This window comes from Osmerus eperlanus, chromosome 27 (genome assembly GCF_963692335.1).
Source record: "Osmerus eperlanus chromosome 27, fOsmEpe2.1, whole genome shotgun sequence".
Classification (NCBI taxonomy): domain Eukaryota; kingdom Metazoa; phylum Chordata; class Actinopteri; order Osmeriformes; family Osmeridae; genus Osmerus; species Osmerus eperlanus.
The window spans coordinates 3,218,658-3,245,410 of NC_085044.1; the positions used below are offsets into that span (position 1 = coordinate 3,218,658).

Here is a 26,753-nt window from a genome sequence, read left to right on the forward strand (position 1 = left end):
TGGAAATGCAGTCAAGTATTTCATTGAAATATATGGGTGGTTGACATGAGATGACCTTTCCCAGTCACCAACAAGATGTCAAGGTGTGTGTGTGTGTTGATATGACATGAATGTGCTCCAGTCTGTCTCTCCAGTCAGATTATGACTAAGTACATGAATGGGTCTGTGGTCAGAACATCATGGCGTCCAGGCCGTCCTCCATGAACTTCTTGTAGAGGGACATGAACTTGGCGGTGAAGGCCTCCAGGTGGTAGATGGCCTTGCTGCCCAGCTGCAGTCTGTGTTCATAGTAGGCCGCCATGTGGGCCACCTCAGTCTTCAGCTGGCCGTCACAGTTACTCAGCAGCTCCCTCACCAGGCCCTGGCAGGAAACACAGTGAGGAGGTCATGGAAGAATACTGCTTGCATGGGCGGCGCTAGGGAGGGGCTAGCAGGTGCTTCAGCACCCCCAAGAACGACCAAAGCACCCCGATAGCACCCCCAAAGATATTGCTAATTTATTAATATATAATATGTATAATTGCGCAGCTCCCCCTGTCAATGATCTAGCACCCCCTCAGCACCTGCATTAAAAATGCTCTGGCGCCGCCCCTGACTGCTTGTATGCTCATTTCCTGTCTTACGTAAAAAAGCCGTACAAAGATAAAAGACACGAGTCGTTGATAGACTCTGCTGCCCTGCCCTGCCCCCCCCCTGCCCTGCCCCCCCCAACCCCACCACCCCCGCACCCACCCCCGCCCATCATACCTCTAAGGACTTGGCTCCTTCCTGCACACCGCCGACAGAACGCTGCACACCTGGGAGAGGGAGAGAGGGGTGAGAGAGGGAGGGGGAAAAGAGAGAATGACAAGGGGAAGAGCAACAACGACTATTGCAAAGTTCACAGTCTCTACTGTCAAGTCTCCAGCTTGTTGCAAAATGCTGCTGCTAGACTATTGACTGGAACAAATAACAGAGAACATATTTCAACAGTCCTGGGCTCTCTACACTAGTTTCCAGTCAAATATTGACTAGTGTACTGACAGCTAGATCTGCTAACTGTTTCTATCCTGGTGATTGTTGCATTAGATTTAATTTATCTGGAAAGGTGGTATTGGTCATGTGATCTAATTGCCAATCAACACCAATGATTGTCAGGTGTGTTTCACAAATGAGGGATTGATTATGACCAAGTGTGACTTGGTCATAATCATCATTCAGGGTGGTAGGGTTAGCTTGGTGGTTAGAGTGTCTGACTGACACTGTCTTGTGGTTCATTGCTTTGATAGACATTTACATTTAGTCATTTACCAGAGCGACTTACAGTAAGTACAGGGACATTCTCCCCGAGGCCAGTAGGGTGAAGTGCCTTGCCCAAGGATACAACGTCATTTTGCACGGCCGGGAATCGAACCAACAACCTTCTGATTAATAGTCCGACTCCCTAACCGCTCAGACATCTGACCCCTTAATTGATAGTGCAGATGGTGGCATTAACAGTGGAAATATTTGTGTCAAATGAAATTAGACAAATGTTTGCCTTCCAAATGACACAATTATAGCTGCCTAAAACTTCTCTGAGGTTAGCAAAACTATTAATATTTTTCAAATAAATATTTTTGTATTATTCATGTATCAGAACATCCCCATACCTCTGAGGACTCTGCTGCCCCCCCGCCCCCCCCCCCTCCATACCTCTGAGGACTCTGCTGCCCCCCCGCCCCCCCCTCCATACCTCTGAGGACTCTGCTGCCCCCCCCCCCGCCCCCACCCACCCCCCCCAATACCTCTGAGGACTCTGCTGGCTGATGATGGCATTGGCCGTCTCTCTCAGGTAAACCTCCCAGTCCGTCTAAACGACTCTAACTGCCTAACCGCACCCTAAAAGTCACATGCCATCTTGTCGTTTAAAGAAAACTGGTTTGAGGTTATCTCTAGACCCCTACCCCACCTCTGAGGACTCTGCTGCCCCCCCCCCCCATACCTCTGAGGACTCTGCCACCCCCCCCCCCCCTCCATACCTCTGAGGACTCTGCTGGCTGATGATGGCGTTGGCCGTCTCTTTCAGGTAAACCTCCCAGTCCATCTCAGGGATGCTCTGGTCCACTGAGAACGGGTACCTGCACAACAGGAACCACCAGACTTGATGATACTGTAATTTATGTCTGATGATGACCAGGACTGTAGAACGGGGGAAACTATGACATTGCTCCAAATACAACACAGGTTGTGCTTTGCTTATTTCTTGTTGCCTCCACCACCCCGGCCTCCACCCTTGGTTTTGTGTCTTATCTAGGTGGAATGTGTATCGCAGAACCGGTGCGAGCAGAACTATGTTCACCTAGACAAAAGTGTTTGTGTTGTCAGTGAAGTGTGTTGTGTGGGTTTGTTATGAGTCTGAGAACTATTTTATCTCGTCTTTGCTGTCTGGAATTTTGTTTCACAAGAGTGTACTACATGACAATGGTTTTCTGACACACAGTTTTATTTCTGTCAGTAAAAACCTGTGGGACATGTTCATATTTTTCTTTCACTTTCTTTCACACGCCCCAAAGTCCACCACCCACACAGCATCAGATGATCAGATTATCAACTCTGAAACTAGTTTAACCTGAGTTTGTTTTGATGGCCAGAACTGAGCGGTTCCAGTAAGCTCTCTATTTACAATTACAAGACCAAACAGGAAATGTTAACTTTATTTCAAAGAATGTCAGTATCCACACAATGGAAATAGTCAAGCATTTTATTGAAATATATGGGTGGTTGACATGAGATGGCCTTTCCCAGTCACCAACAAGATGTCACGGTGTGTGTGTGTGTGTGTGTGTGTGTGTGTGTTGATGACATGAATGTGCTCCAGTCTGTGGTCAGAACATCATGGCGTCCAGGCCGTCCTCCATGAACTTCTTGTAGAGGGACATGAACTTGGCGGTGAAGGCCTCCAGGTGGTAGATGGCCTTGCTGCCCAGCTGCAGTCTGTGTTCATAGTAGGCCGCCATGTGGGCCACCTCAGTCTTCAGCTGGCCGTCACAGTTACTCAGCAGCTCCCTCACCAGGCCCTGGCAGGAAACACAGTGATGACCTCACACCTTGAGCCCCACTCTGGTACACACGCTGTTATACTGAACACACATACACCATTGTTGAGTTGTTTATACAACAGCAGAGCCAAGTCTAATGCAGTTTGGTGGAGGCCGGTAGCAGGGGTCCTGAGGGGACAAGAGTGGGATTACGGGATGCACAGAATAATTGATGGTGGTGATGTGAAGGGTGAATCTGTGCATGCATAGTTACCGGGCATGAACTCAGGGTGTGGCGGAGTCTTAGTGGGTCACGGCGGAACAGCAGCTTGAGCAGATCCCCTGGGAAGGGGGTCAGGGGTCAGATGGCTGAGCGGTTATGGAATTGGGCTTTTAATCAGAAGGTCGGAGGTTCGTGAAAATGGTGTCCTTGGGCAAAGCACTTCACCCTACTTGCCTCTAAATGACTAAATGTAAATTAAGCCTGGATAGATGACAGGGAGAAGCAGACAAGAACGAGAAGAGTGGGAGGGTGACAATAACATACTATCACGAGGACCACAGAAACGGAAGAGACGTTATACAGAACTCGGAATTGAAAACGGGGAGTTCGGTCGCATTCCTCCGTGCTTTCACTGGGCTGATGCTATTTGTTGATTGGAGTGAAGGAGGAGTCTTGGTGCGCTATCTTCCTCCCGAACTAGTTAATCTATCTCCATTTTGTTTAAAAATCGACTCGACTCTTCAGCAACAAGACTACCCGCGCCTTTTTTCTCGTCTACTTGAGGTAATACGTTCTGTAACATAGGCTACTTCGTGTGGCGTTATTTTTTTGACAACAAGAAGGTCAAAACTGTTAGGAATTGCCATAGAGTGAGAACGTTGACTTTACTTCAGAAGAAAACAAACTACAACGTTGCGCAGTCAGGTAGGTTTTCAGATCATTTTATAGCAGTTAATAAATATGGGTACTTCTGTTGACGGATATAATTTGATTTGTTGGCGTATAATAGAACAGTAGGCTATATTGTTGTGTCAAAGTAGTTTGCTATTTAATTAGATATGCTGTGATTTGCACACATTTACTTAACGGATAAAGCTAATCAAAACAAGAATATTGGTGATTGAGACAGCATTTGTGAAAATAGGACTAACGTTACATATCACTGTATGTCATAAGTTTTAAGTATGTTACATGCTTTTCTGTAAGCTATTTGTTGTTTACATCAGTGGTTTGTTTTTGGCTAACAGACCTGCACAAGAACAATGAACAGCATTGGACCCGCTGAATTGAGGATTGTACTGCTTGGTAAAACTGGCGTGGGGAAGAGTGCCACAGGAAACACCATTCTGGGACGAGATGTGTTTCATTCTGATTTAGGCTTTTCTTCAGTTACCACACAATGTCAGCTGGCAACTGCTGTTATTGGAGAGCAGACCATTTCTGTTGTTGACACTCCAGACTTCTTCTATTCAACACACACAGAGGACTTGGACTCAGAGATCAGGAGAAGTATTACTCTGTGTGGCTCGGGGCCTCATGCCTTTGTTTATGTTCTGAAGCTGGAAACATTCACAGAGCAAGAGGCAGATGTAGTGAAAGTGATTCAGAAACGATTTGGGGAGGCTGCAGATAAGTACACCACTATTGTGTTCACTCATGCAGATACACTGAATGGTGCAAACCTGGAGGACAATCCACTCTTATTAGACCCAAATGGTGAGAGATATCCCATATTTAATAATAAAGACAGAGCAAACAGGCAGCAGGTACCTGAGCTGCTGGAGAAGATCAGCATAATGGTGACAGAGAATGAAGGTAGCTACTACACAATGGAGATGCTTGATGAGGCAGAAAGAAAGGCAGAGGAAGAGATAGAGATGCTGCGAGAGGAGATACACAGGAAGGAAGAGAGGAAGAGGGAGGAGGAGCAGAGGGAGTTAGAGAGGATAGTGATAGAGACAGAGGTGCGTGTATTCAAAGAGTTGAAAGAGAAACGTCAAAGACAGATGGCTAAAGAAAAGAATAGGGAAGAGATTTTGAAACGAATGAAACAGGAGGATAGCATTCTGAGTGTACCTAAAGAGATGGGAAATACGAATATTGAAAGGATAAATACGGAGAACAAAGAAACAAGACTTGTTACTAGTAGGGCATTAGACAGAAATGAAGTCTCTAAAGTATGCAGATCCAATTGGGTATGGGTTCTTGCTTTTATCTTTGCTGTTGTGGTTATAAGTTGTGTGTTGTTGCTAATCCACAACTATACATAAACAATGTTCTGGACAGCAATCAGACAATCTTGTCATCCATATTAAGATTGACAATGTATGGCTAGTGATTTAATAATGGGCCCCGGGGAAGGTTGTGAAGTATTTGGATGTTAGAACATATGCCTTAAAATGAAGTGAGTGTACATGTCTCTAAAATTCCATCTTAAAAATACCCAAAAACAATGATGCTAAAACCTTTACTGATTTACGCCGGTATAGAAGAAAAGAAGGGAAAACTCCAAGGGACAGGAATGATTAGGAAGCGCCAGTCAAGTCTACCAGCTGCAGGCTGACCTTGAGATCCTAAGTATCACTAACTCAGCAGATCAAGAGTATAAAAGATAGAACACAAAGAGCAGATCTTTAGTTCGATACCCGGGGTTCCAAACTGGGGATTTTGATTTTGTGAAGACTCAATAAACTTTCTGCATCAAACTCTGCTGAGATTCCTGACCAGTTTTTGAACTTAGAATTTGAAGAAAACCTGACGGTTTTCTACCTGAGGACAGCATTGAGGCTTGACAAAAAAGTTGTGAACCTGGTTTTAAGACTCAGTTTGTCCATTTAACATACTTAGTGAAAGGCATTCCCAACCCCTTCAGTGATAAACAACCCAAAAGTACAGGCCACACAATAATATGATATATTGTACATATGTAGAAGAATGTGTTCCTTTTCACTGGGGAGATCACTCCTGTGATCTTTCTCATTTTACTTTTTTTTTTAATGACAAATCTATTAGAACCTCTATTACCGGTCACCAACAAGAGTTAAGGTGCATGTTTGCGTACAGACCACATCCCCTACATGGGTGTCAGCTCATGTGACAGCTTCTCAACAGTTATCTCACCATGTCTTGGTAGAAGACACACCCACAAGCACACACACGCCTGAAGCCATTTTGTCATGTCTTATGATCTATCTTTGCCCTCTTCCCTACTGTTACTATTGCTGCCTGAATAGAAAGCTACACATCCACAAACAATCCTTTCATAAATGAAATCATAGTTGAGAAAATGAGAATAAAACAGACTGTTATAACATGATACAAAATGTTATTTGTCACTATCTTATTGATATTAATCATAATATTAAGCTTTCACACATGATTCTATAAACCATTAAATTCACAACTGCAGACAAACTTACAGGGTTAATACTGAAGATGTATTAGATATTACCCAATTGCTGTGAAAGTACCGAATGAAGTGAATCGCCAAGTACAAGTTCAAGACAAAATCAACGTATTTATTATAAAGTAGATAAAGTGCAGGTGTCTGATACACAAGTTGAGCATCTCAGAAGACTGGACAAAGAATACAGGAATAAAGGGCAGTTAAATATTATCACAATATGGAGGGTTTTACTCTCACAAGAAACATCAGGGGGTGATAACCAACATAGCCTTTGCAAGCACAGAAAGAGGACGCTGCATGCTGGTCTAGATAGCTTTTGGTTAGGTCTTCAGACAGGGCTCCTAGAAATGGCCTTGACGCTCCTCCTATTGTCCTCGTTCAAAGTTGCATGTCATTATACACTTTGGTAATATTGTGACCTCTGACCTACTAGTCACAGGCATTTCCTAGTCGCACCTTACAAAGAACTAACTTATGGCTATGCAGGTATAAGCAAATAGCAAAAGGTCAGTTTATCAATGATACAAGCGACATAACTCATAAGTACATGACATATTTCTCTCCTGGACATGACCAAGGGTTATGTTCTCATGATCTTAATATAGCAGGATATAGATCAAACATTGGATATTATATTCAGAGCATTCCAAAAAGTATAAAAGTAATAAAGTAATCATTATCTTTAATTATTATTAACTTATCAGTTGTTGAGAACAGACCTCTTCAATACACAGTAACCTTGGGGTGTAGGGTCACAACCCGCCCTCTGCAGAGGATTCAAAACACAGCAGCCCGCCTGATCTTCAACTTACCCAGACGCTCCCATGTTACCCTGCTCCTCATCTCCCTCCACTGGCCACCCATCACGGCCCGCATCAGATTCAAGACCCTGGTACTGACCTTCCGAGTGGTAAACGGGACTGCACCTGACTACATCCAGTCTCTCCTTACACCCCCACCCGCCACCTATGGTCTTCTTCTGACAACCGTCTGGTGGTCCCACCTCTCAAGAGCGCCCGGTCCCAACACAAGCTCTTCTCCTGTCTGGCCCCCCAATGGTGGAATCATCTCACCACCTCCATCAGAGATACTGACTCTCCACCTTCAAGAGAAGGCTAAAGACACACTTGTTCCGGGAGTACAACAGTACTTAGGAAAGATTTGTTGGATCAGATGTTATGTTGTTTTATTTCCTCCAGGAACACAATGACATTTGTTGGTTAGTTGTAACTGTAACTACTTGCACTCGCTGTGAATTATATTATTGTTGCTTGACCTTCCTCCAGGTACACTCTAGCACTTTCGAGGATCTTGTTGTTTAATTGTAATTTGTTTAACTACATGCTCTTCTGGTCCTACCCATTGGCACTTATTTGCTTTTCACAATGTATGCTTCATGTTTTTGTTAATTAACAGTTACAGTTTTTAACAGCGCTCTTAATGTCTCTGTGTGTGTGCGTGTGTGTGTGTGGGGGGTGGGACCTTAACTATTTGCATGCACCCCCCTCCTCTCCCCCTTGCACTAACTCCACTCACAGCATCACCCACACAACCAACCACCCACAGCACCACCCACAGCACCACCCACAACACCACCCACAGCACCACCCACACTACCCACACCATAACCCACACCACAACTTACAGCATCACCCACACCAGCCAAAGCACCCAAAAAAACACCCACAGCACCACCCGCAGCACCAACCGCAACACCAACTGCAGCACCAACCACAGCACCTCCAGGACCACCCACAACAGCACCCACAGCAGCACCCACAATAGCAACCACAACAGCACCCACAGCAGCACCCACAATAGCACAAAGACATTTTTGAAATCCAATTTCTTTTATACTTTTGTCAGCTTTTCCATTTGCTTTCTCTGTTTTGCTCTTATTTTCCTGTTTTTCTCGACCTGCTCTCTCCTTAGCAGCCCTTTCACATTTTGATCTGCATCTTTCTTCAGTTTCTTTTACTATTCTTCTATGCTCACTTTCTTTTCGTTCATGTTCTCTACGTTCTCTCTCCTCAGCCTCTTGACGTTCTCTCTCCTCTTCCTCCCTCTGTGCCTCCTCAGCAGCCCTGGCTGCAGCCTGAAACATCTCACTGGTATAGCAGGACCCTCCACTGCTCTCTATCATGTTCTCTATCTTGTCCATCAGCTGTTTGACTTGGACTCTGTTGCTTGCATCTTTATTGTTGAAGAGTTGATACCTTCCCCCACACTGGTCAATTAGTTTAGTAAAATCTTTGCTCTCTTTGACTAGTTGTTCTACAGTCTTACCCTCCAGCAGGTCTCCGTGTGTGAAGAGGATGATGGCATGGTCTGCCAGACGTGGTCCAAACAGTGCTTGATAAATATCAATAATGTGTTTCTCCTGCTCTGTGAATCAGTTATTGACTGGCATGACTATGACAAAGGCATGAGGCCCTGGGGCACACTCATAGAAGCTCCTGCAAATGGCTTCAGTCATTTCTTCCTCAGAGAGACTTCTGTCAAACAGTCCTGGGGCGTCAACCACACAGACATCTTTTCCGTTTACTGCAGCCCGCTCAACTTGAGTTGTCTGTGTTACAGCAGACATACCCATCTTAGATTTGAAATACTCTCCACCGAGGATGGTGTTTCCTGTTGCACTCTTTCCCGCACCAGACTTGCCAAGCAGAATCAGCCTCCTCTCTGGAAGGTTATCATCAGGAATGAGGGGTGGTCCTACAAGGAAAGAACACAAATCGTAAACATTAAAGCAAGTATGCTAATATTTCTGCACAACACAGTGATCACATGGAAGATACATCAGACTACATCATTGATTGTTAAACTATTAACATGAAAAGTTTATGTAACATTTTTTTTTTTTACTAACTTTTTCCAGCAGTGATTTAACCTGGTTTTCGTGGCCACTCTTGTTGTTGAACACATGGTATCTTCTCTTGTATTTTACCATCACTTCTTTGAGTTTTTGAGAATCAGAAATGTGATCTTCTATTGTTTGATCTTCCAGTTCATCACCTCCAGTAAACAGGATCCATGTTCGTTTCAGACGCTCCTCACGGAGTAGACGTTCAATTCTTCTGACAGTATTCTGCTCCTTTGCGCTAAACCAGACGATTTTCAACACCAGAAGGAATGCCAGATGAAGGCTGGTTGAGGATCTCCTGACTTATTTTCTGCTCAATTTCTTCATCAGAAAGATCTGGGTCACAGAATCCAGGGGTGTCATGCACCACAACATTTAGTCCTCCGTAGTTAACGGTTTGTGTTGCACATCGTGTCACACCTCCAGGCGATTTTTTCAATATGAAACCTTTGCGCCCAAGAATAGTGTTTCCTGAAGCACTCTTTCCAGCTCCAAGCTTGCCGAGCAATACGAAGTGTTGGTCTGAGTGTTGGTCTGAATCTTGAATATCTTGAACCATTTTCACACTCACAGACTGAACACAGGTACAGGACACCTGGCAAACAACATGAGAGATGTTACTTTCACTAAAAAAAGATTTCTGAATAGTTACATTAAATGTCACTGTTTAGTGACACTGTTTTGGCAGGGATATAAGCCACTGAGCTAATAAGCTAATAGTAGCCTACATATTTGAAAGTCAGTCTGAAGTTATATGTAAATGAGAATATGCTCTGTATGATCCATGGCTCACAGAAATACACAACACATTATACAAAAGTTTGCTTAATCATTTCCAAACATTTGGTTTGATGTGGCGAAAATGACATTTGGGGGGGCTCAGGAAACCAAAGATGGTTTAAATTTATCAACACATTATTTGTCCATTTTATGCTGCACTGTTCAAGTGCACCAGAGCTTTCCAATCATTTGACCCCTCACTTTAGTGGGTGGCAGATGGGAGGAGAAAGAGGGAGGGGGGAGAAGGGAGAGGACTCCCTCCTCACCTCCTCTGTGCTGGGCAGGGGAACCCGTATGGCCAGACAACGGCTCCTGATTGGCCCGATGACCATGGAGGTGGAGTTACAGCAGAGAATGAGGCGGCACATCGACATGTACTTTTCCATCGAACGACGCAGTGCATGCTGGGAGTCCTTGGTGAGGCGGTCCACCTCAGTCAGTAAGAACACAGAGAGAGAAATAATCTAGGGTTAAAATGAATAACAGCATCTCACCCTCACCAGGCCCTGGCAGGAAACACAGTGAGGAGGTCATGGAAGAATACTGCTTGTATGCTCATTTCCTTTCTTAATAAAACTGTACAAAGATAAAAGATTTTAGTCGTTGATATTCAGATTTCCAGCACAATGACCTCACACCTTGAGCCCCACTCTGGTACACTGCACACACATGCTGACACACACACACACACCATTGTTGAATTGTTTATACCTTCATTATTATGTCTGGAGGGATGCAGTAAGTCAGGAGTTCATAGAGCCTCGCCCGCACCTCCAACAACCTAGAGAGAGAGAGAGAGAGAGAGAGAGAGAGGGGGGGGGAGAAAGAAAGAGAGAGGAAAACGGAAACAAAAAAGTAGTCATAGTGTTAAAGAAAGGGAAAAAAACATACAAGTGAATGAATGAATTGAGAGAAAGCATTGATTGACTGATGTACAGACAGACAGATGAAGGAACGTGTAGATAACTCCTCCCCCTTCCTGAGTCCAGGTGCAGGAGCACTACAGCGGCATGCCCGTCTACGTGATGGCCAACGGCATCCTAGAAGACCCGGCGCGTTTCAAGGACAGTCTGAGAGTCTACTACCTCTACAACTACATCAACAAAGCCCTGAAAGGTGGAGCTCTAAGAGCTGCTGCACACTCTGAACACAGACTGGAACTGAATGTCATTATGCTTGTGTTCTGAGTATAAAACAGTTATATTATAACACCTGTGATTTGAGAGTAATTTCTTGCGGTATATTTGTGAGTTCCAATGCAACAGGTTTGTGGTTTGATCCCCATCTTCACCCACCTGTTGCATAAACCTGCTCTACCCCTCTGCTATTCTGGTCACTCTTGCTAGTTTTTCTACATTAATGATTAGACAGACAAAGCTCACTGACTCCTGTAATCGTCAGCTGACTAATCACACACATGCGGACACACGCACTTGGACACAACCACGCATACACTTTAAATTCCCTGTATGTTAAAAGTCCACTAGATGGCAGTATTTCTCTACACTTCAACAGCACAGAGTTCGTACCTATCCAGTCACTTATCTTCCTGTCTGTTCCCTCCTCCTGTCTCTCTCAGCCTACACTCTAGATGGCGTGAACCTGAAGGGCTACTTCGCCTACGCCCTCAACGACCAGCGAGACCCAGGCTTCGGCCTGTATGGCCACGTCCAGGACGAGCCCATCGTCAAGGCCTCGCTGTCCCACTACCGCAACATCATCCAGCACCACGGCTTCCCAGAGGAGGGGGCCCCGGCCCAGCAGTGCCCCAGCCAGCCCCCACCCTGCCTGGGCTGCCAAGTCCTCACCAAGAGGCCCGTGGTGGGCTTCCTCTCTCTGGTGGGCTCTGGAGTGCTGCTCACACTGGGGCTCATTATCTACTACGCAGCCAAGAGACACAAACCCTATTATTAACACTTAGGATGAGGATTGTTTATTGTACTGTTTAATGTTATAGATATATGCTGTAGATATGTGTTTTGGCCCTTATAAGTGCTTACAGAGCCCACTTTGCTAACCCTTCTACATGAACAGTGCACTTGTTCATATACGACCTTATCTTCTCAGAGTTTCGAGCTCTGGATTCAAATTACATTGTCCACTCTAGGCCACCTATTAAAATGTCACAAGAAAAAAGCATAGAACAAAACAGTATAACATCTACCAATAGTTGTGGTTAAAAAAGGTTTCATATCAAAAAAGTTTGGAAGGAAACAGTCAACAAGCCTTTACTACACCCTTTCACTAATTGTCTCTAATAGGGGTGTACAGAATGGCAATGATACATACTTCAAGACATCCGACTTTCCGCACTGGGTATAAAATACATAAACAATGGTGAAAATGATATTCTATGGTAATGGTTTGTCTTATGTAAATTATTAATATATGTGGATTGAACTGTGACTGTCAAATGATTGAACACTTTGTATGAGGAATGCTCAAAATAAATTAAGGAACACTTTGAAAACACAACAGATCTCAATGTGAAAAAAAATTATGTTGGATATCTATACTGATATTGAAAGTTGAATGTTTTCGTTCCTAAGACATTCAACTGTCAATATCAATATTTGTATAATATTATACAAATATTATCATGTTGAAGTGTGAGTCTCATTCTTAAAAAAATTGTTGGAGGGGTGAGGAGGTCATGGGAAAATACTGCTTGTATGCTCATTTCCTTTTTCTTAAGACTCAATGAAACTGTACAATCTCGTGATCTAATGTACTGATACCATGAGAAGGAGAAAAGAAACTTGTCTGCACAGAAAACAACAGCCAGACTCAGCCTAACTGCAGCCTAACCGCAGCCTAACCGGTCACATGACATCTTGTGATCGAAAGAAAACTGGACTTAGGTTAGCTTTAGTAAGACAACCTCTGCCTACAAAATCAGTGTGCTACTTGAATATTGGACTCTGACAGACTGTATAACAATATAAGTAACAATATATTTTGCAAGCTTGGCCCAATCCCAATGTCTCCCCTAAGCACATGAACCCTCAGACTTAATTGATGTCACCTGATAAGTGATTGAGTGTAAGAGGCTGCAAGGGCTCAAAATGCTATGAATAGGAATGAGACAGCACTTTGCTGCATTATCGACAAAACAGTCATGTTGTTGGATCAAATCTGATGAAAGCATATTTAGAAATCACCATGGGACAAACTACATACAGTTCTGTCTATATGAACCATCAGTGAGCTTTGTATTTAAACTTACATGTCAACTTTTTTTTCTAACTATGTTTACATCAAGGTTGGTTGCTTCTTCCATGCTTGTTAGTTTACTGTTCTTCTTCTTTGTCTTATGAGGCGGGTTTGCCAGGATTTCTATTATTATCAATAGCAAACTCACATGAGAACATACTAACTAGTATCCAATGATTAGTTCTATTGATTAGTCATAGTTCTATTAATTAGTGAACAATGTAAGTACACAGGAAATCCTAATTTCCTCCACAAACACAACTTTAGCTCGTTCCTTTTCACAGTTCTAAGTATGACAAAATGGTACATTAACCCCTAACCATGATTGAACAGCAAGCATTTCACTTGTCACTTGTTGAAAGTGTGTTGAAAACAGCCTCCATCCTTCTGTCTGAGATGCATAACCATGTGTGGAGATGTTCTCCTCTGTGAAATGTGTTATAACTATTCACCTATTACCTATTAAACAGCATGTGTCATTTTAACATGGGTTTGGGTTATACTGAAACATACTTTAAAACATTTATGAAATGACTCACAAATGTGATGATGTGCCATTGTATTTTGTTTAAAGGTCTGGTGTAGAATGCATATTAGGTTATTAATTTGGTTCATCTGATTAGGCTTTTGTATGCCATCTAGAATGACAAGGAGTCCACGTCTGTACCCAGGTGTACATTGCGTGACTGATCGGCCCTTGAGGGACATGTTAGGATTTCTAAGGGTTTGTCCTGGTGTCCTGGCACAATACATTGTTTGGCTCCATATGTTGTTTAGTGGCATGATGTTAGAGCATGACTGTGCTTAAGTACACACGGAGGAAAGCTGCAGGAGTATTTTCTCAATTGACATGAAATACATGAATTGAAATGTACTCTTATCTCCACCTTACATACATTTAGTGATAATTATACATTGTTTACAGCACCTAATGTTGCTGTACTTATTGTTTGAATATAGTGTGAGTCTCATTCTTTAAATAATTGTTATAGTCTTAAAATATTTATTCATGCATTTATTATTTTTTATTTGTACTTGCTACCAAATAATGGGATGTCAGGTACAGCTAAATGGACTGCATTTATATAGCGCTTTTCTACCTTAGCGGCACTCAAAGTGCTTTACAATGTTTGCCTCTCATTCACCCATTCATACTCACACATACCGACGGCAGCGAGCTACCATGCAAGGCGCCGGCCTGCCCATTGGGAGCAACTTGGGGTTCAGAGTCTTGCTCAAGGATACTTCGGCACATGACCTAGGAGGAGTCTGGGATCGAACCGCCAACCTTGCCATTAACAGACAACCCTCTCTACCCACTGAGCCACAGCCGCCCCAATATAGCTCTCATGACCAATACATTACTCTTGTGCTTTAGATTGTTTAGAAAATTATATTTTAATGTTACACGTATGGTACAATGTAGATTTGGCTACAAGCACTTCACTATGTCCTGTTGTATCTGAGATATTATTATTGTACAGTATTATTGGGTACTATTATTCACAGTTCCTGGTAAATGAGATTGGTTTACTTTGTGATGTGTCAGAAAATACAGATCGTTCCCTGACTGTCCACCCAAATGATGTTAGAACTTGTATTTCTGATCCTTGGTCTTCTGCTATGCTTCCTGTGTACCCTATTGTATTGTATACCCTAACTTTGGATAAAATCATCTGCTAAATGAATGAAATGTATGATAAAAAATGAGGTACTCAAATAAGATATCAAAGGTTTTATTCATTAGATTATGGAATGTAATCGTTCTACTTTCTGTAGAATTTAGTTATATTGCATTCTGTGAACAATTTGTAAAATGCAAAGGGAAGCACACTAATTATTTGTCAAATCTCATAATCATAACAATAATTCTGCACTATTGTAACAACTCTAGTTGTTAAAGACACTACAGGTTAATAAAACTGTTCAGACAGAGCACTCTGCTTGCCAGTGATGCTTGAAAATTTCTTATGGACATTTTTCAAACTTTCAATGGTAGAGTACATGTCAGACCCTTGCATCAGTAATTTCATTTTTTCATCACCTGCAGCTTCAAAACAGAGGCCCAAAACTTCTGTCATCACAATAATCAGTGGCTCCAGGAGGATAACTTGAGAGGTTACAGTCAGAGCAACATCAGCCCTGCCAGACAGGACACTGAGAAAGTTGACTGCTTCTCTCAACTTACTCTGAAAACCTGCAACTTTGGGTCTTTTAATTTTGACTTCTCTCAGACTGATGTCGTTTTTCTGAATGTTATTCTGATTACGTTCAATTGCGATTTTATTCTGCCCCTTTTCTTGCTTTTTGAGGGCTAACTGACGCTCATGGGAGTTTACCAAGGACGCAAACCTGTTAACATTATTTTGGGATTGTTTGGCGCGCCATTTAGCTTGGTCCATCTCAGCCTGCCCAACATCCATCATCACAGCTCCTGTTAGAGAGAATGACATTAGTCAAGCTTTGGCATTGGGAGTTTTGCAGGTATGAACAGGACCAAAAAACTCCATTATATTTTGTATCTCTTTAGGGTTTGTGTAATATAATATGTAACAAAGATATTCCTTACAAGTACTTTCTTTAATAATCATTAGTTATTTAGTAGTCTGTGTATCACGCTAGTTGTGTTGAAGAACATTCAAACATTTTACCTGCAATGGTCCCAATGAAAGGAATAAACATCAGACAAATCCCAGCATCTCTTATCTTTTGGCTTTCTCTTGCTTTGTTCCTGCAGTGTTGCAGGTGACGCTCAGCAGACTCTTTCTCATTCTTAGCTTTCTCAAGAGCGTATTTGTAATTAGACATGTTGTCCTTAATAGCTTTACACTGAGTTTGTAAATTGGCTAAATCTGTCTGCAGGGACTGACATTCTGACTCCAGTTTTCCTTTCCTCTGTGTCGACTCCTCAGTGTACTCGTCCACTCTGTCTAGATGGGATTTAGCAACCGTTTCTGATTCGTTCAAACTTGTCACAGCTTTCTGAATGGCTGCCTTGAAATTTTCTGAATGGTCAACATTGAATAAGGTATCACACACAGCACTAAAATGGGACAATCCATCTTGAAGGTGTGGGATGACTGCTTTCACGAAGTCCTCCTCTGACAGCATAATTTTACTGTTAATAAAAATCATACAAATTGTTTCAATTGACTGCAATTACATGAATGTTCTTAATATCTGTAATATATAAACAATATCTGCCAATATCCACTTAAATTATATCATATTACAGTCATATTAACAGAGTGATATTATATAATGTATGTATATAGAAACTTACTGTATACAGACTGAAAGCTTCTCTCTCTCTCTGTCTTCAAGTCTTGGGATGTATGACTTACTGTCAAGGGCAAAGACAAATGTTTTATACTTTCCTGTTGTAGGTTGTGTAACAATATGTTAATTTGCTGACGCAGTGCATAAGTATGGTCCAATAGCGGCAAAGGCTTTCAAGAAGTAACGATCATTGCATAATTACGTCACGTGTTACAGGCACACACATAAAAGAAAGGGACACAGAACTGTTTAAACCACACCTCATCAAGAGACAGATCCTCAACACCTCAAGGCAAGACAAAGAGATTGTGAACCACCATCAGGTAAGACAAATACATTTTAAGGGGTATGTGGATTTATCTACTACCTAGCATTACACCTTTTCATCTAACCATGCAGTATGATAAGACTTGTATCAATATTTTAAGTCGTATTCATGTTAAATGCTGCTGTGCAAAGTCTTTTTGGGATCATACTCTTTCTTCTATCTTATTGAGAAGCTAACTGATCATATGACAGTATTGAAACGTTTGACGTTTTTAGCCACTGCTTTTAGAATACATATTTAAATAATAATCAGAATTTGAATCTGAATTTTGTTAATGCGCCATGTAAGTTTACACAGACACATAATTTACTTATTTTATTTATTTTGCCAGAGGCGAGCAATTCAAGACATGTATTGAGTTTTTCTTGGATGACAATTTTTTGAGTAAAATCCAAGTGGATGAAATATCCTGCTAAGTGATGTGCGACATGTGTTGGACTACTATCATTATATTCCATTATTTTTTAATAGTGAACACAAATAAAACAGCTGGTAAGCAGACTACAAAATACTTTACTCTTTAAAGGCTGTATATTATGTCAAATATGGAGCTTTCTGACAGAAAGCTTTTATGACAGCTTTCTTCCTGATGTTGTTGCCAGAATGTAGAAGGTCTAAGGAAACTTGAACACTCTTGAAGTCAAACCGTAGAGGGATCATTTATACAAACATACTATGTATGTGTATAGCTTAGACACTGTATAGCATGCATGCATTTATAATAGACAATTGCAAGCCTTTGTATAATGGATAAAAGGATGGTAAAGTGATTTGTTAGAAAGGACTGGGTGAGCATAGAAAGCATTTACCTGTAGTGGCATACACCTTTATTGGCTACTTTGCTGAAATTTGCTATTGTTTTCTTAAATCTTTTTAAATTAGTATATATTATGTACCACATTGCGCTAAAAGGAAGCAAAAAAGTTAGATGGATAAGAAATATTTTCTTTCCCTTTCCTTAGGAACAATGTCATCCAAAGATTTTGTCAAAGCTACCAATAGCTTATCAAGAGCATCTGACTTCAGGGAAGACACTGCTATGCTAACTAAAGCTAATGCTAACTGGGAGGAGTACTTGACTCCTGCCCCAATGTCAATTGCTTTTCTTGGAGAGCTTGTCTTCATTTCTGCCAACCAAGACTTCTCTATCAAGGAAGGTGGACCAGTTGATGGATTCAAGTTGATCAAATATCCTGACTCATTCCGTGCCTGCCTCATGCAAGTGTGCAATTCTGGTTGGCGAGCATTCAATGAAGCCCACAAGAGCATGGACAAGATATGCTTGCACACTAGAAATGTGCCTACATACATGAAGAGGGCAGTGCAAATACTTATTCAAGAAGATGATGTCCTCATTGAAAACCTTCTTCCTGATGTATTGGAAAACATTGCCACCATATCACAGGAGTGTGTGGCATTGGCCAAATCCTCTGAAAAGAGGTTCACTGATGTCACTGAGTTGATCTCTGAGCTTCTAGAGACTTGCACAAGTTCCAAACAGCACTATGGCAAAAATGTTGAGGATGTTCGAAGAACTCTGGATGAAGAAAAGCAAAAAAAACACATGCTTGAAGAGGAAGAAAAGCAAGCTCAGGAAGAGTTTAAGAAACAGGGTAAGCTGATAGAAGAGGCTAATCGAATGTTCCAAGAGGCAATGGATTCATTGCCCTCAGGATGGGACATCATTGGGATGAACTTTGTTGAAGAATTGCTAAATTCTGTGAATGCTATTCTTGGAGCCGGCATCAATCATCTGACAAATCCTCTCGGTTCACTTACTGATAAACTTAAAGGTCGTGCAGGGAAAAAACACCCACAGGGGCGACGAGCCACAGCAGGACATCCTGGAAACGAGGCAAGCGACATCATTGGAGGCTTAACCAGCTTAGTGACAGGCTCTCCCAGTTCAGCCACTGTAAACAATAAAAACCCACAAGGGGGACCAGTCACAGAAAGAGTTCCTCTAAACACCAATGCAAGTGAACTTTTTACTAAGGCCAGCCTCCTTCTGCCTGCTGTCCAGTCTTTGAGCAGCTTCATTCAGGAAGATCAAATCCAGTGGACAAAGATTGTTGACCCGTCAATTGGGAAGTCTAAGTGTGACTGGATAAAAGAACAAGTTGAAAACGTGAAAATAGCAGATGTGAAAAAAAGTCCTGCAAAACTCCTTGTTGAAAACATTCGTCAACAAGCTAAATCTATCTGCTCTGACCTGACACAAATGGCCCCTGAGGGGAAGCATGACGATTCCAACAATAACAAAGCACTGGTCCAGCGAATCAAAAAGCTTATGAAATCTGCACAGCAATTTGATTCTATGGGGAAAAAAGAATCCAATACTTCCTCTTTCCCAGTCAAACCTCCTGCAATGGCTAAAGCCCAAAGCAGCCAGTCATCATCGGCAAGTGAAACAGCAACACAAAATGCCCGTTTTCGCATTGAGCAGATGAGAATTCTACTTGATCAGGCCAAGGAGGACTATGAAAAATCTTTGGACAAAATGGAACAAAAGAAAAGAGAACTAACAGAGACCCTGATCAAGTTGAGATCCTGTGAGGTCAAGGAGATTGACTTTGAGACCACAATCAGGCTTCTAGCCATGGGTCTGAAAGCCATGGGAAGTTTGCAGGAGAAGTGGCATAAAATGGTGCAGTTCTTCCAGATGATCTCAAACATCATTGACACTTCCCTGAAGTCATCTTTAAAAGACTTTGTTGATACCGCTAAAAAACCATATCCCAAAAACATGAAGTATTCATCCAAAATGTTTTTGCAAGATGTGCTATACCAACAGGCTTTCCAAGCATCCAACATTGCCAACCTGGTTAACATGATCTCTGGAACCTACACTGAGATCTCCAGCAAGTACTTGATGGATCGAGTCGGAAGCCTGGGTAGACTCATGGCTTTGGATCCCAAAGACAGTCAGTTTGAAGTAGAACGACAGGCCCTGGCTGCATCTTGTGACGAGGCAGGAGAATTTATTCAAGACATTGTCCAGAAAAACAAAAAACAGTACGAGTTAAAAACCAAAGCAAGGCTGCTGAAAATCGAAAACGAACTGAATGCTGTTTTGCCTCCACCATCCAAGGAAGAGCAAGAGGAGCTTAAGGAGATCAGAGATGCAGTGACTGAAGGGTTCAAGGACCATCCAGACATCGATCAGTTTTCTTAAAGAGCTTTCATCTAAAGAGAGAATTACTACTTAAAAGGAATATCTGTATCCAGGGGCAAAGTAATCACATTTTGCTACCAGGTGTGCAGCAACAATAATCTGTCTTGAATAACTATTCAACACAAGTTTTAATAACTAATATAACCTTTACACTTTCTTAGCTTTTGTATTTCATTACCTTTTTGTGTGAGATTATGCCTGTACATTGCTATTCTTGCTACTATAATGACCGATAATAAATTACTAATTGAACTGCACATTTTAATCCAGAGCTGTCTGTGTGACTATGAATACAATTAGATTAGTAGATTTAAAATAAAAATAGTTATTAAAACACATGTTAAATATGTAACAATCCAGAAATTAGAATTTCCTATTACTTTACCTGAAATGTACAAATACTCAGATGTGTCACGACCCCATCCCCTTGAGCTTGTTTTCCCTGTCTGTCTGGTTTGTGCTGTGTTTCGTGTTACGTTCCTGAACGTACCCCGTTCCGGTTGCCGGGCAACGAACCTGCTCTCACCTGTTCCTCTTCAGCAATAAACACACCTGGTCCTGATCATCATCACTACACTACTTAAGCTGTGGCCTGACATCCAGTCCCTGCCGGATCGTTAGCCGTACTGCCGGATCGTTCACCCTGGAATTCCCTTCACTCCCGCCTGGCCACAAGTAACCACTGACCTGCACGTTCGTCACCCCCATCAGCTTCCCTTCACCCGTACTCACCGGTCTACACGTCTGGCAATACCCCTTCAGTTATTTTTGTGTCACCAATAAATATCACCTTTTTCATCACCTACCTTGTCCTGGTCTGCGTTTGGGTTCAGTCTCTGAGGGTTGTGACAATATGTGGCCACATCATTAATTTGTATCTTTGAGCCTCTGTGATTCCACATGTTTGTTTTGATTTATATGTTTCTGAAAAGGACTTGCCTATAATTCCTTCAACTCCCAGGAATAAGATGTGTTAAGAGTAAGCATTCTTATTTCTCTCTTTTTTTTATTTTTTTATCAAACCACATCTTGTCTGTGCTTTAAAACAGTGGATGGCTCATGATCATTTTTAGACCTTTCCTATGTGTTTGAGTATGATATAATCTGGACATTGTGTGTGAAACTGTACTGCTATTCTTTATTTTAATCATGTTAAGCTTGTATTACTCTTTCCTTTCAATAAAATAATCAATAATACATGATGTTTTATGCATTTTCTAATTAAATGAATACTTTACAATCCATCTTTCTCTCTCGATTGCCTTCTTTTCTCTTGTCTCTTCCTTTCTCTCCATTGGTGGACTGCTGACCCAAGACACTGTTAAAGTGGAGATGCTGTCAATCTTTTTCTAAACGGAGGGATGATGGATTCCTACAGTAAACCAATATAGAGGGACACCTTGACAATCACTTTATGCAGAATGTTTATTGACAGATTATGTGTAGAAAAGATTTAGACTTTAGATTGTACTTATTTCAGTATTAGTTTCATTACAAAGAAACAACATATTGCTTGGAGAAAACATTTTAATCACTAACATAAAACTACCAGATCCCATCCCTGCTGTCTGCAGTGGTTCAGGGCTTCCACCCAGGTCTTGTTCTCACGCACCAGGACCAGGTCGTCTGGAGGGGGAGGTGAGGAGAATTGATTATATCTTTATTAATCTCAATGCCAGGATTACTCTGCCTAAATCTCCCTCTTTTTTCGAACTCAAACTTCGAACATGTTGAAAATGTATCTTTAAAGTGTGCTTTATTAAAGATATATTTTCATTGTAAATGTAGAGGAAGAGGGGCCCAGATAGCTTCCTGGATAAGCATGCACACCTGAATGCAAGGTGTCCCCTCCCCTCTTTCTGTTATGCTTTCTTTGTGGTACACATTCAAATAAAACTCAAAAATGTTGAAAACACAACTTTGAAGTCAAGTGTGCTTTTATAAAGATACATGAGCTTTTATAAATATACAACGTAGCAGAAAACCTCTGTTTTGCTTGAGACATATCAGTGAAGACAGTGGGTTTCAAAGCCCCTTCTGTAAGGCCTCAGTTGACTTGGTTCACACACTTACCCAGTGAGCTCCCAAGGCCCCAACACAATACCTTCCATGATGCCACTCCAATTCAACAGCATGGGCTTATTGACTTATTCTTATTAATACCTTATTAATAAGAAAACAACTGACATTTTCGGTAAAAATATGTCTCCTGGTTGTGGTGACCTTCGATCCAAGGTAGCAAAAGCAAACAAAGCTACAATCAGTATTTTTAAAACCTCACTCAATGTGTACTGAAGCGAACATTTGATAGCATTAAGTGATAGCATTTCACACCTCCTGGTATGAAATGCGCTATATAAATAAAGCTTGATTTGATTTGAAGCCATGCTTCCCCATGCCTACAGATACACCTACACCCCCATCCTGGAGATCCAGCACATGACCGACACCACGTGGATCACGTCAGCGCGACGCAACGCCCCCGTGGTGCCCTGGGGCCTGAGGAAGACCCTGAACTGGGTGAGAACCAGACCACACCCCTCTGACCTCCACATCCTGAAGATGAGACACAGGGAGAGAGGGAGAGAGGGAGAGGGAGGGGGAAAGGGAAAGTGAGGGGGAGAAAGAGAGAGGAAAACTGAGAAAAAATTAAAAAAAATTAAGATAGTGATAAAAGAAAGGGAAAAAAACATACAAGCGAATGAATGAATTGAGAGAAAGCATTGATTGACTGATGTACAGACAGACAGACGGATGAAGGAACGTGTAGATAACTCCTCCCCCTTCCTGAGTCCAGGTGCAGGAGCACTACAGCGGCATGCCCGTCTACGTGATGGCCAACGGCGTCCTAGAAGACCTGGCACGTTTCAAGGACAGTCTGAGAGTCTACTACCTCTACAACTACATCAACGAAGCCCTGAAAGGTGGAGCTCTAAGAGCTGCTACACACTCTGAACACAGACTGGAACTGAATGTAACAGAGTTTCTGAGTATTCCTGTCTACTGCAAAGTTCCCTCCTCCTCTGTCTGTCTACACTCTAGATGGCAGTATTTCTCTAAACTTCAACAGCACAGAGTTCGTACCTATCCAGTCACTTCTCTTCCTGTCTGTTCCCTCCTCCTGTCTCTCTCAGCCTACACTCTAGATGGCGTGAACCTGAAGGGCTACTTCGCCTACGCCCTCAACGACCAGCGAGACCCAGGCTTCGGCCTGTACGGCCACGTCCAGGACGAGCCCATCGTCAAGGCCTCGCTGTCCCACTACCGCAACATCATCCAGCACCACGGCTTCCCAGAGGAGGGGGCCCCGGCCCAGCAGTGCCCCAGCCAGCCCCCACCCTGCCTGGGCTGCCAAGTCCTCGCTGTAAAAGAGAGCGGATTAGACGCGCGCTTTTGGCCAAGTATGAGATGTGATGTTGCATCCTCTGTGCACGTGAGAGACATGCCTCAGCGTAGCCAATAGCGTCGTCGCGAGAAAGAGCGATAGACAATGACATGGGAGCGAGAGATGCTAGTTGTGTTAGTACAGTGAGAAAGTTAAAGGCCCGTGGTGGGCTTCCTCTCTCTGGTGGGCTCTGGAGTCCTTCTCACACTGGGGCTCATTATCTACTACGCAGCCAAGAGACACAAACCCTATTATTATACTAAGCATATATTGTATGTCTGTGTTTTATCCCTTATATATTCTGACAGACCCTACTTTACCTTTCTCCCTGAACTGTGCACGGTTTCATGCATGATCTTATTTTCTCTGATTTTAGAGCTATAGATTCATGTAGAGTTCCATTGTGCCTCTCTACTAGGTCACCAGAGCTAAACACCCCATTTCCAGCACTGGATACAAAATATACAATAGCGGAAATGTTATTCCTTCTGAATGTTTTTTCTTATAGATATTTGTAATTTATTAATACATGTGGTTTGGTCTGTTGAAATGTTTGTGAAAATCTGCCCATTGTTTCTATGGCTGTTTGAAAATCGAATAACCTTTTGTACAGCTGTACCCATTTTGCCTTATTATTGTGTTTTTCTTAATTTGCCATTTTGATTTAATACTACATTTGGATGAATGAGTTTGTATTTCATGCACTGTGCATATGAAGTACAAGTTTATTAAGTTAACATTTAATTTCAAACTGCTTTTGACAATTATTATTGTTAACTGTGTTATATTTACTAAATACCATCAGTGCCAAAGAGGAAGTAGGTATAGGCCCATTGTTAACTCCCTGTAGTTCACAAACCGCACCTATAGACGGTTTTTGAGTATTGTTCTGCAACACGGACCTGTTTTTACGGAGAAATTTGAGTTACGGAGAAAATAGAATGGCTTCTTCAAGTTATATGATTCCCGGTAAGTTTTGTTCATGATATACTATCAAATGGATCAAGTTCTAAAAATTGTGTTTAGTTTATATGTCGTCTTTAATTCTGTTTATGAAAAGATTAGACTAGTTTACTATAATTTTAGTTTCACTTTCACCTTTCAAAGCACTACAAACATAACATGTATCGTTTTTATTATTTAAAATATTAACAGATTAACATGTGTTTTAAAACTGTAACAAAATCTCTATGTTTTTGTGGAATTTGTACATATGGCATGAAACAGGTGACACGGGAAAAGAGAGCGGTACAATTCGACAAAGACGACGGTCCACAGATGCGCCACCCAATAGTACGTAATTGAGCCACGAATCACTGAAGCATGGACTTAATGTTAATGAGCACATTAATGTTGTATTTTTGTGTTAGATTTAGAGGACTATTTAATTTCACCAGAGTTAAGATATTAGTTTCAAATGTTACTTTATCTTTACCATGAGCAGGATTATCCATTACGCAAATCAGTGTTGTACAAACTTGGAACATAAGGGTTTACAGGCAGAATCACTGTGAAATATAGATTTTATATTGCCAACTACTGCATATACTGTAACGTTTTACATCTTTAACAGTTAGTTTTTCTTTGCTCTTACAGTGTCCACCACAACCAGGATTGTACTCGTGGGGAAGACTGGTGCTGGCAAAAGCTCCTCAGGAAACACCATCCTGGGCAGGAAAGCTTTTAAAGACGCCAAGTCAAGCTGCTCTGTGACTAAGGAGTGTTGTAAAGAGACTGAGGTGGTGGCTGGTAGACAGGTGGTGGTAGTGGACACACCTGGCATATTTGATACAGATCTATCTGACCAATATTTAGAGATGGAGGTCAGTAAATGCATCAACATGACATCTCCAGGTCCTCATGCAATCGTACTGGTCATAAACCTGGGACCTTTCACAAAGGAAGAGCAGCTTACAGTACATAAAATCAGGGAATTGTTTGGTGATAAATCTGACAGGTACATTATGATCCTCTTCACTCATGGCGATGAGCTAGATGAGGGCATTGAAGACTATTTGAATGAGGAACAGAAAGACCTGAAGCTCCTAGTTGAGCAGTGTGGTGGAAGGTACCATGTGTTTAACAACACTAAGATGGATGAGAGAAACCAGGTTCTAGATCTTATAGAGAAGATTGACCAAATGGTAGAAGTGAATGGTCAAAGCTACTACACCAATGACATGTACCAGGAGGTTGAGGAGAAGCTTGTTGAGAAGGAGGAAGAGCTAAAGGGTCAATATCTTAAGAAACAACTTGAGTTAGAGGCTGAACTTCCACCCCTCTACCAAGAGATAAGTCAGAAGGTAAGGGGGACAATGGAAGCGTTTGAGCAGGCAATGAAAGAATTTCAAAGACAACGTAAAAACTTAGAACTAACAGAGCAAAACAAAATCTGGAGAATCATTGAGCACTTACGTTACTTTGATAGAAAGACAAGGGCTGTAAGGGAGGAGGCAGAGCAAACATTTCAAGAAATGGCCACAAGTTTGTGTAGAAAGTTGCAGAACAAGGCTCCACAATAAAATTAACAATGTATGTAACAACTGTAACAATGTAGGTCACTGGACAACAGAAAACCAAAGAAAATATAACATCTGAGAGTACCAAAGCACACAAGCACAAAAATAATAACATAACCAGTACTCCAAATATGACAGGTTGGATTGTCCTGTAATCAGTTTAATAGATTTGGAGAAAAGAGTGTGAGAGAGATGTGATATTCCTTGGTTCTGTGGGTGTAGTGTTCCAGGTATGTGCTGCCCAATAGGAACAGGCTGACTGCCCAAGGACACTTTTGAGATGTGGTATTTTACAGTCCCCTCTGGTAGGAGCTTTGATTTTAAATTAATTCATTGAGCGGAAGGAGCAGACCATGACATTTGTATGTACATTTGTATGTATGTGATTTGTTTCAAATAACTGACCTTTGGGTTGACTGAGAACAATATTGTTAGATTTTTCTCTAGCATTGACAGGAACCTATACAATGTATTTTTCATTAGCACTGATGGCTTGATTCATCCATTAAATGTCACTGCCTTTAGATGCCATTAAGGTGTATATACTTCCTTTCTCTGATACTGTGGACTGCTTTACTCCAAAAACTTTCTGTTCAGTTTCTTTTTTTATGTACTGTATTTTTTACATTGTCATTTTACTTGTACATTGTTTTGATGTATAACCTATATTTTCATAATGCAGCAAGAATGACTCTGACTGTAAATTATATTATATATTATATTGATTTTTGGTTATGTGTATTTTGTTCGAAATATTTAGCTGCTTAGATAAATTAATGAAAATGTGGAGATGAAGATGTGA

The 26,753-nt window shown here is 41.7% G+C and overlaps 8 protein-coding genes and 2 long non-coding RNA genes across 10 annotated transcripts in view; 6 read left to right on the forward strand and 4 right to left on the reverse strand.

Annotated features, from left to right (window-relative positions):
• LOC134013807 (uncharacterized) lies at positions 1 to 2,167 on the reverse strand. The gene is made up of 3 exons (XR_009928983.1): positions 2,001 to 2,167; positions 748 to 797; positions 1 to 361 (listed from the first exon to the last, which is right to left on the reverse strand). It is a non-coding gene; the product is annotated as an uncharacterized LOC134013807 (long non-coding RNA).
• A 543-nt stretch (positions 2,168 to 2,710) lies between these two features.
• On the reverse strand, positions 2,711 to 3,546 carry LOC134013808 (uncharacterized). Its single transcript, XR_009928984.1, has 2 exons — positions 3,274 to 3,546; positions 2,711 to 3,038 (listed from the first exon to the last, which is right to left on the reverse strand). It is a non-coding gene; the product is annotated as an uncharacterized LOC134013808 (long non-coding RNA).
• A 162-nt stretch (positions 3,547 to 3,708) lies between these two features.
• Positions 3,709 to 5,712, forward strand: LOC134013744 (GTPase IMAP family member 4-like). Its single transcript, XM_062453443.1, has 2 exons — positions 3,709 to 3,927; positions 4,251 to 5,712. Exon 2 carries the CDS (start codon positions 4,266 to 4,268, stop codon positions 5,271 to 5,273), a length of 1,008 nt encoding a protein of 335 aa, XP_062309427.1. The 5' UTR covers positions 3,709 to 3,927; positions 4,251 to 4,265; the 3' UTR covers positions 5,274 to 5,712.
• An 859-nt stretch (positions 5,713 to 6,571) lies between these two features.
• On the reverse strand, positions 6,572 to 10,438 carry LOC134013511 (GTPase IMAP family member 8-like). The gene is given in 5 exon segments (XM_062453016.1): positions 6,572 to 6,579; positions 8,429 to 9,124; positions 9,275 to 9,543; positions 9,545 to 9,867; positions 10,319 to 10,438. Coding segments are annotated over 5 exon segments (1,416 nt in total).
• A 489-nt stretch (positions 10,439 to 10,927) lies between these two features.
• On the forward strand, positions 10,928 to 12,230 carry LOC134013790 (klotho-like). The gene is made up of 2 exons (XM_062453509.1): positions 10,928 to 11,168; positions 11,632 to 12,230. The coding sequence occupies exons 1-2, from the start codon at positions 11,063 to 11,065 to the stop codon at positions 11,964 to 11,966; spliced, it is 441 nt and encodes a 146-aa protein (XP_062309493.1). The 5' UTR covers positions 10,928 to 11,062; the 3' UTR covers positions 11,967 to 12,230.
• A 2,700-nt stretch (positions 12,231 to 14,930) lies between these two features.
• LOC134013749 (uncharacterized) lies at positions 14,931 to 16,377 on the reverse strand. Its single transcript, XM_062453453.1, has 2 exons — positions 15,917 to 16,377; positions 14,931 to 15,699 (listed from the first exon to the last, which is right to left on the reverse strand). Exons 1-2 carry the CDS (start codon positions 16,374 to 16,376, stop codon positions 15,179 to 15,181), a joined length of 981 nt encoding a protein of 326 aa, XP_062309437.1. The 5' UTR covers position 16,377; the 3' UTR covers positions 14,931 to 15,178.
• A 461-nt stretch (positions 16,378 to 16,838) lies between these two features.
• LOC134013696 (uncharacterized) lies at positions 16,839 to 20,214 on the forward strand. Its single transcript, XM_062453356.1, has 2 exons — positions 16,839 to 16,867; positions 17,835 to 20,214. The coding sequence occupies exon 2, from the start codon at positions 17,840 to 17,842 to the stop codon at positions 20,045 to 20,047; it is 2,208 nt and encodes a 735-aa protein (XP_062309340.1). The 5' UTR covers positions 16,839 to 16,867; positions 17,835 to 17,839; the 3' UTR covers positions 20,048 to 20,214.
• The window catches only part of LOC134013695 (uncharacterized), a 36,456-nt gene continuing 27,628 nt past the window's right edge, over positions 17,926 to 26,753 (forward strand). The window contains exon 1 of the mRNA XM_062453355.1: positions 17,926 to 17,964. The gene's annotated coding sequence lies outside the window, so the exon portion shown is untranslated. The remainder of the gene's footprint in view (positions 17,965 to 26,753) is intronic.
• Positions 22,433 to 23,510, forward strand: LOC134013512 (klotho-like). Its single transcript, XM_062453017.1, has 3 exons — positions 22,433 to 22,567; positions 22,845 to 22,971; positions 23,182 to 23,510. The coding sequence occupies exons 1-3, from the start codon at positions 22,433 to 22,435 to the stop codon at positions 23,508 to 23,510; spliced, it is 591 nt and encodes a 196-aa protein (XP_062309001.1).
• LOC134013741 (GTPase IMAP family member 9-like) lies at positions 24,316 to 26,676 on the forward strand. The gene is made up of 3 exons (XM_062453440.1): positions 24,316 to 24,401; positions 24,660 to 24,725; positions 25,029 to 26,676. The coding sequence occupies exons 1-3, from the start codon at positions 24,374 to 24,376 to the stop codon at positions 25,952 to 25,954; spliced, it is 1,020 nt and encodes a 339-aa protein (XP_062309424.1). The 5' UTR covers positions 24,316 to 24,373; the 3' UTR covers positions 25,955 to 26,676.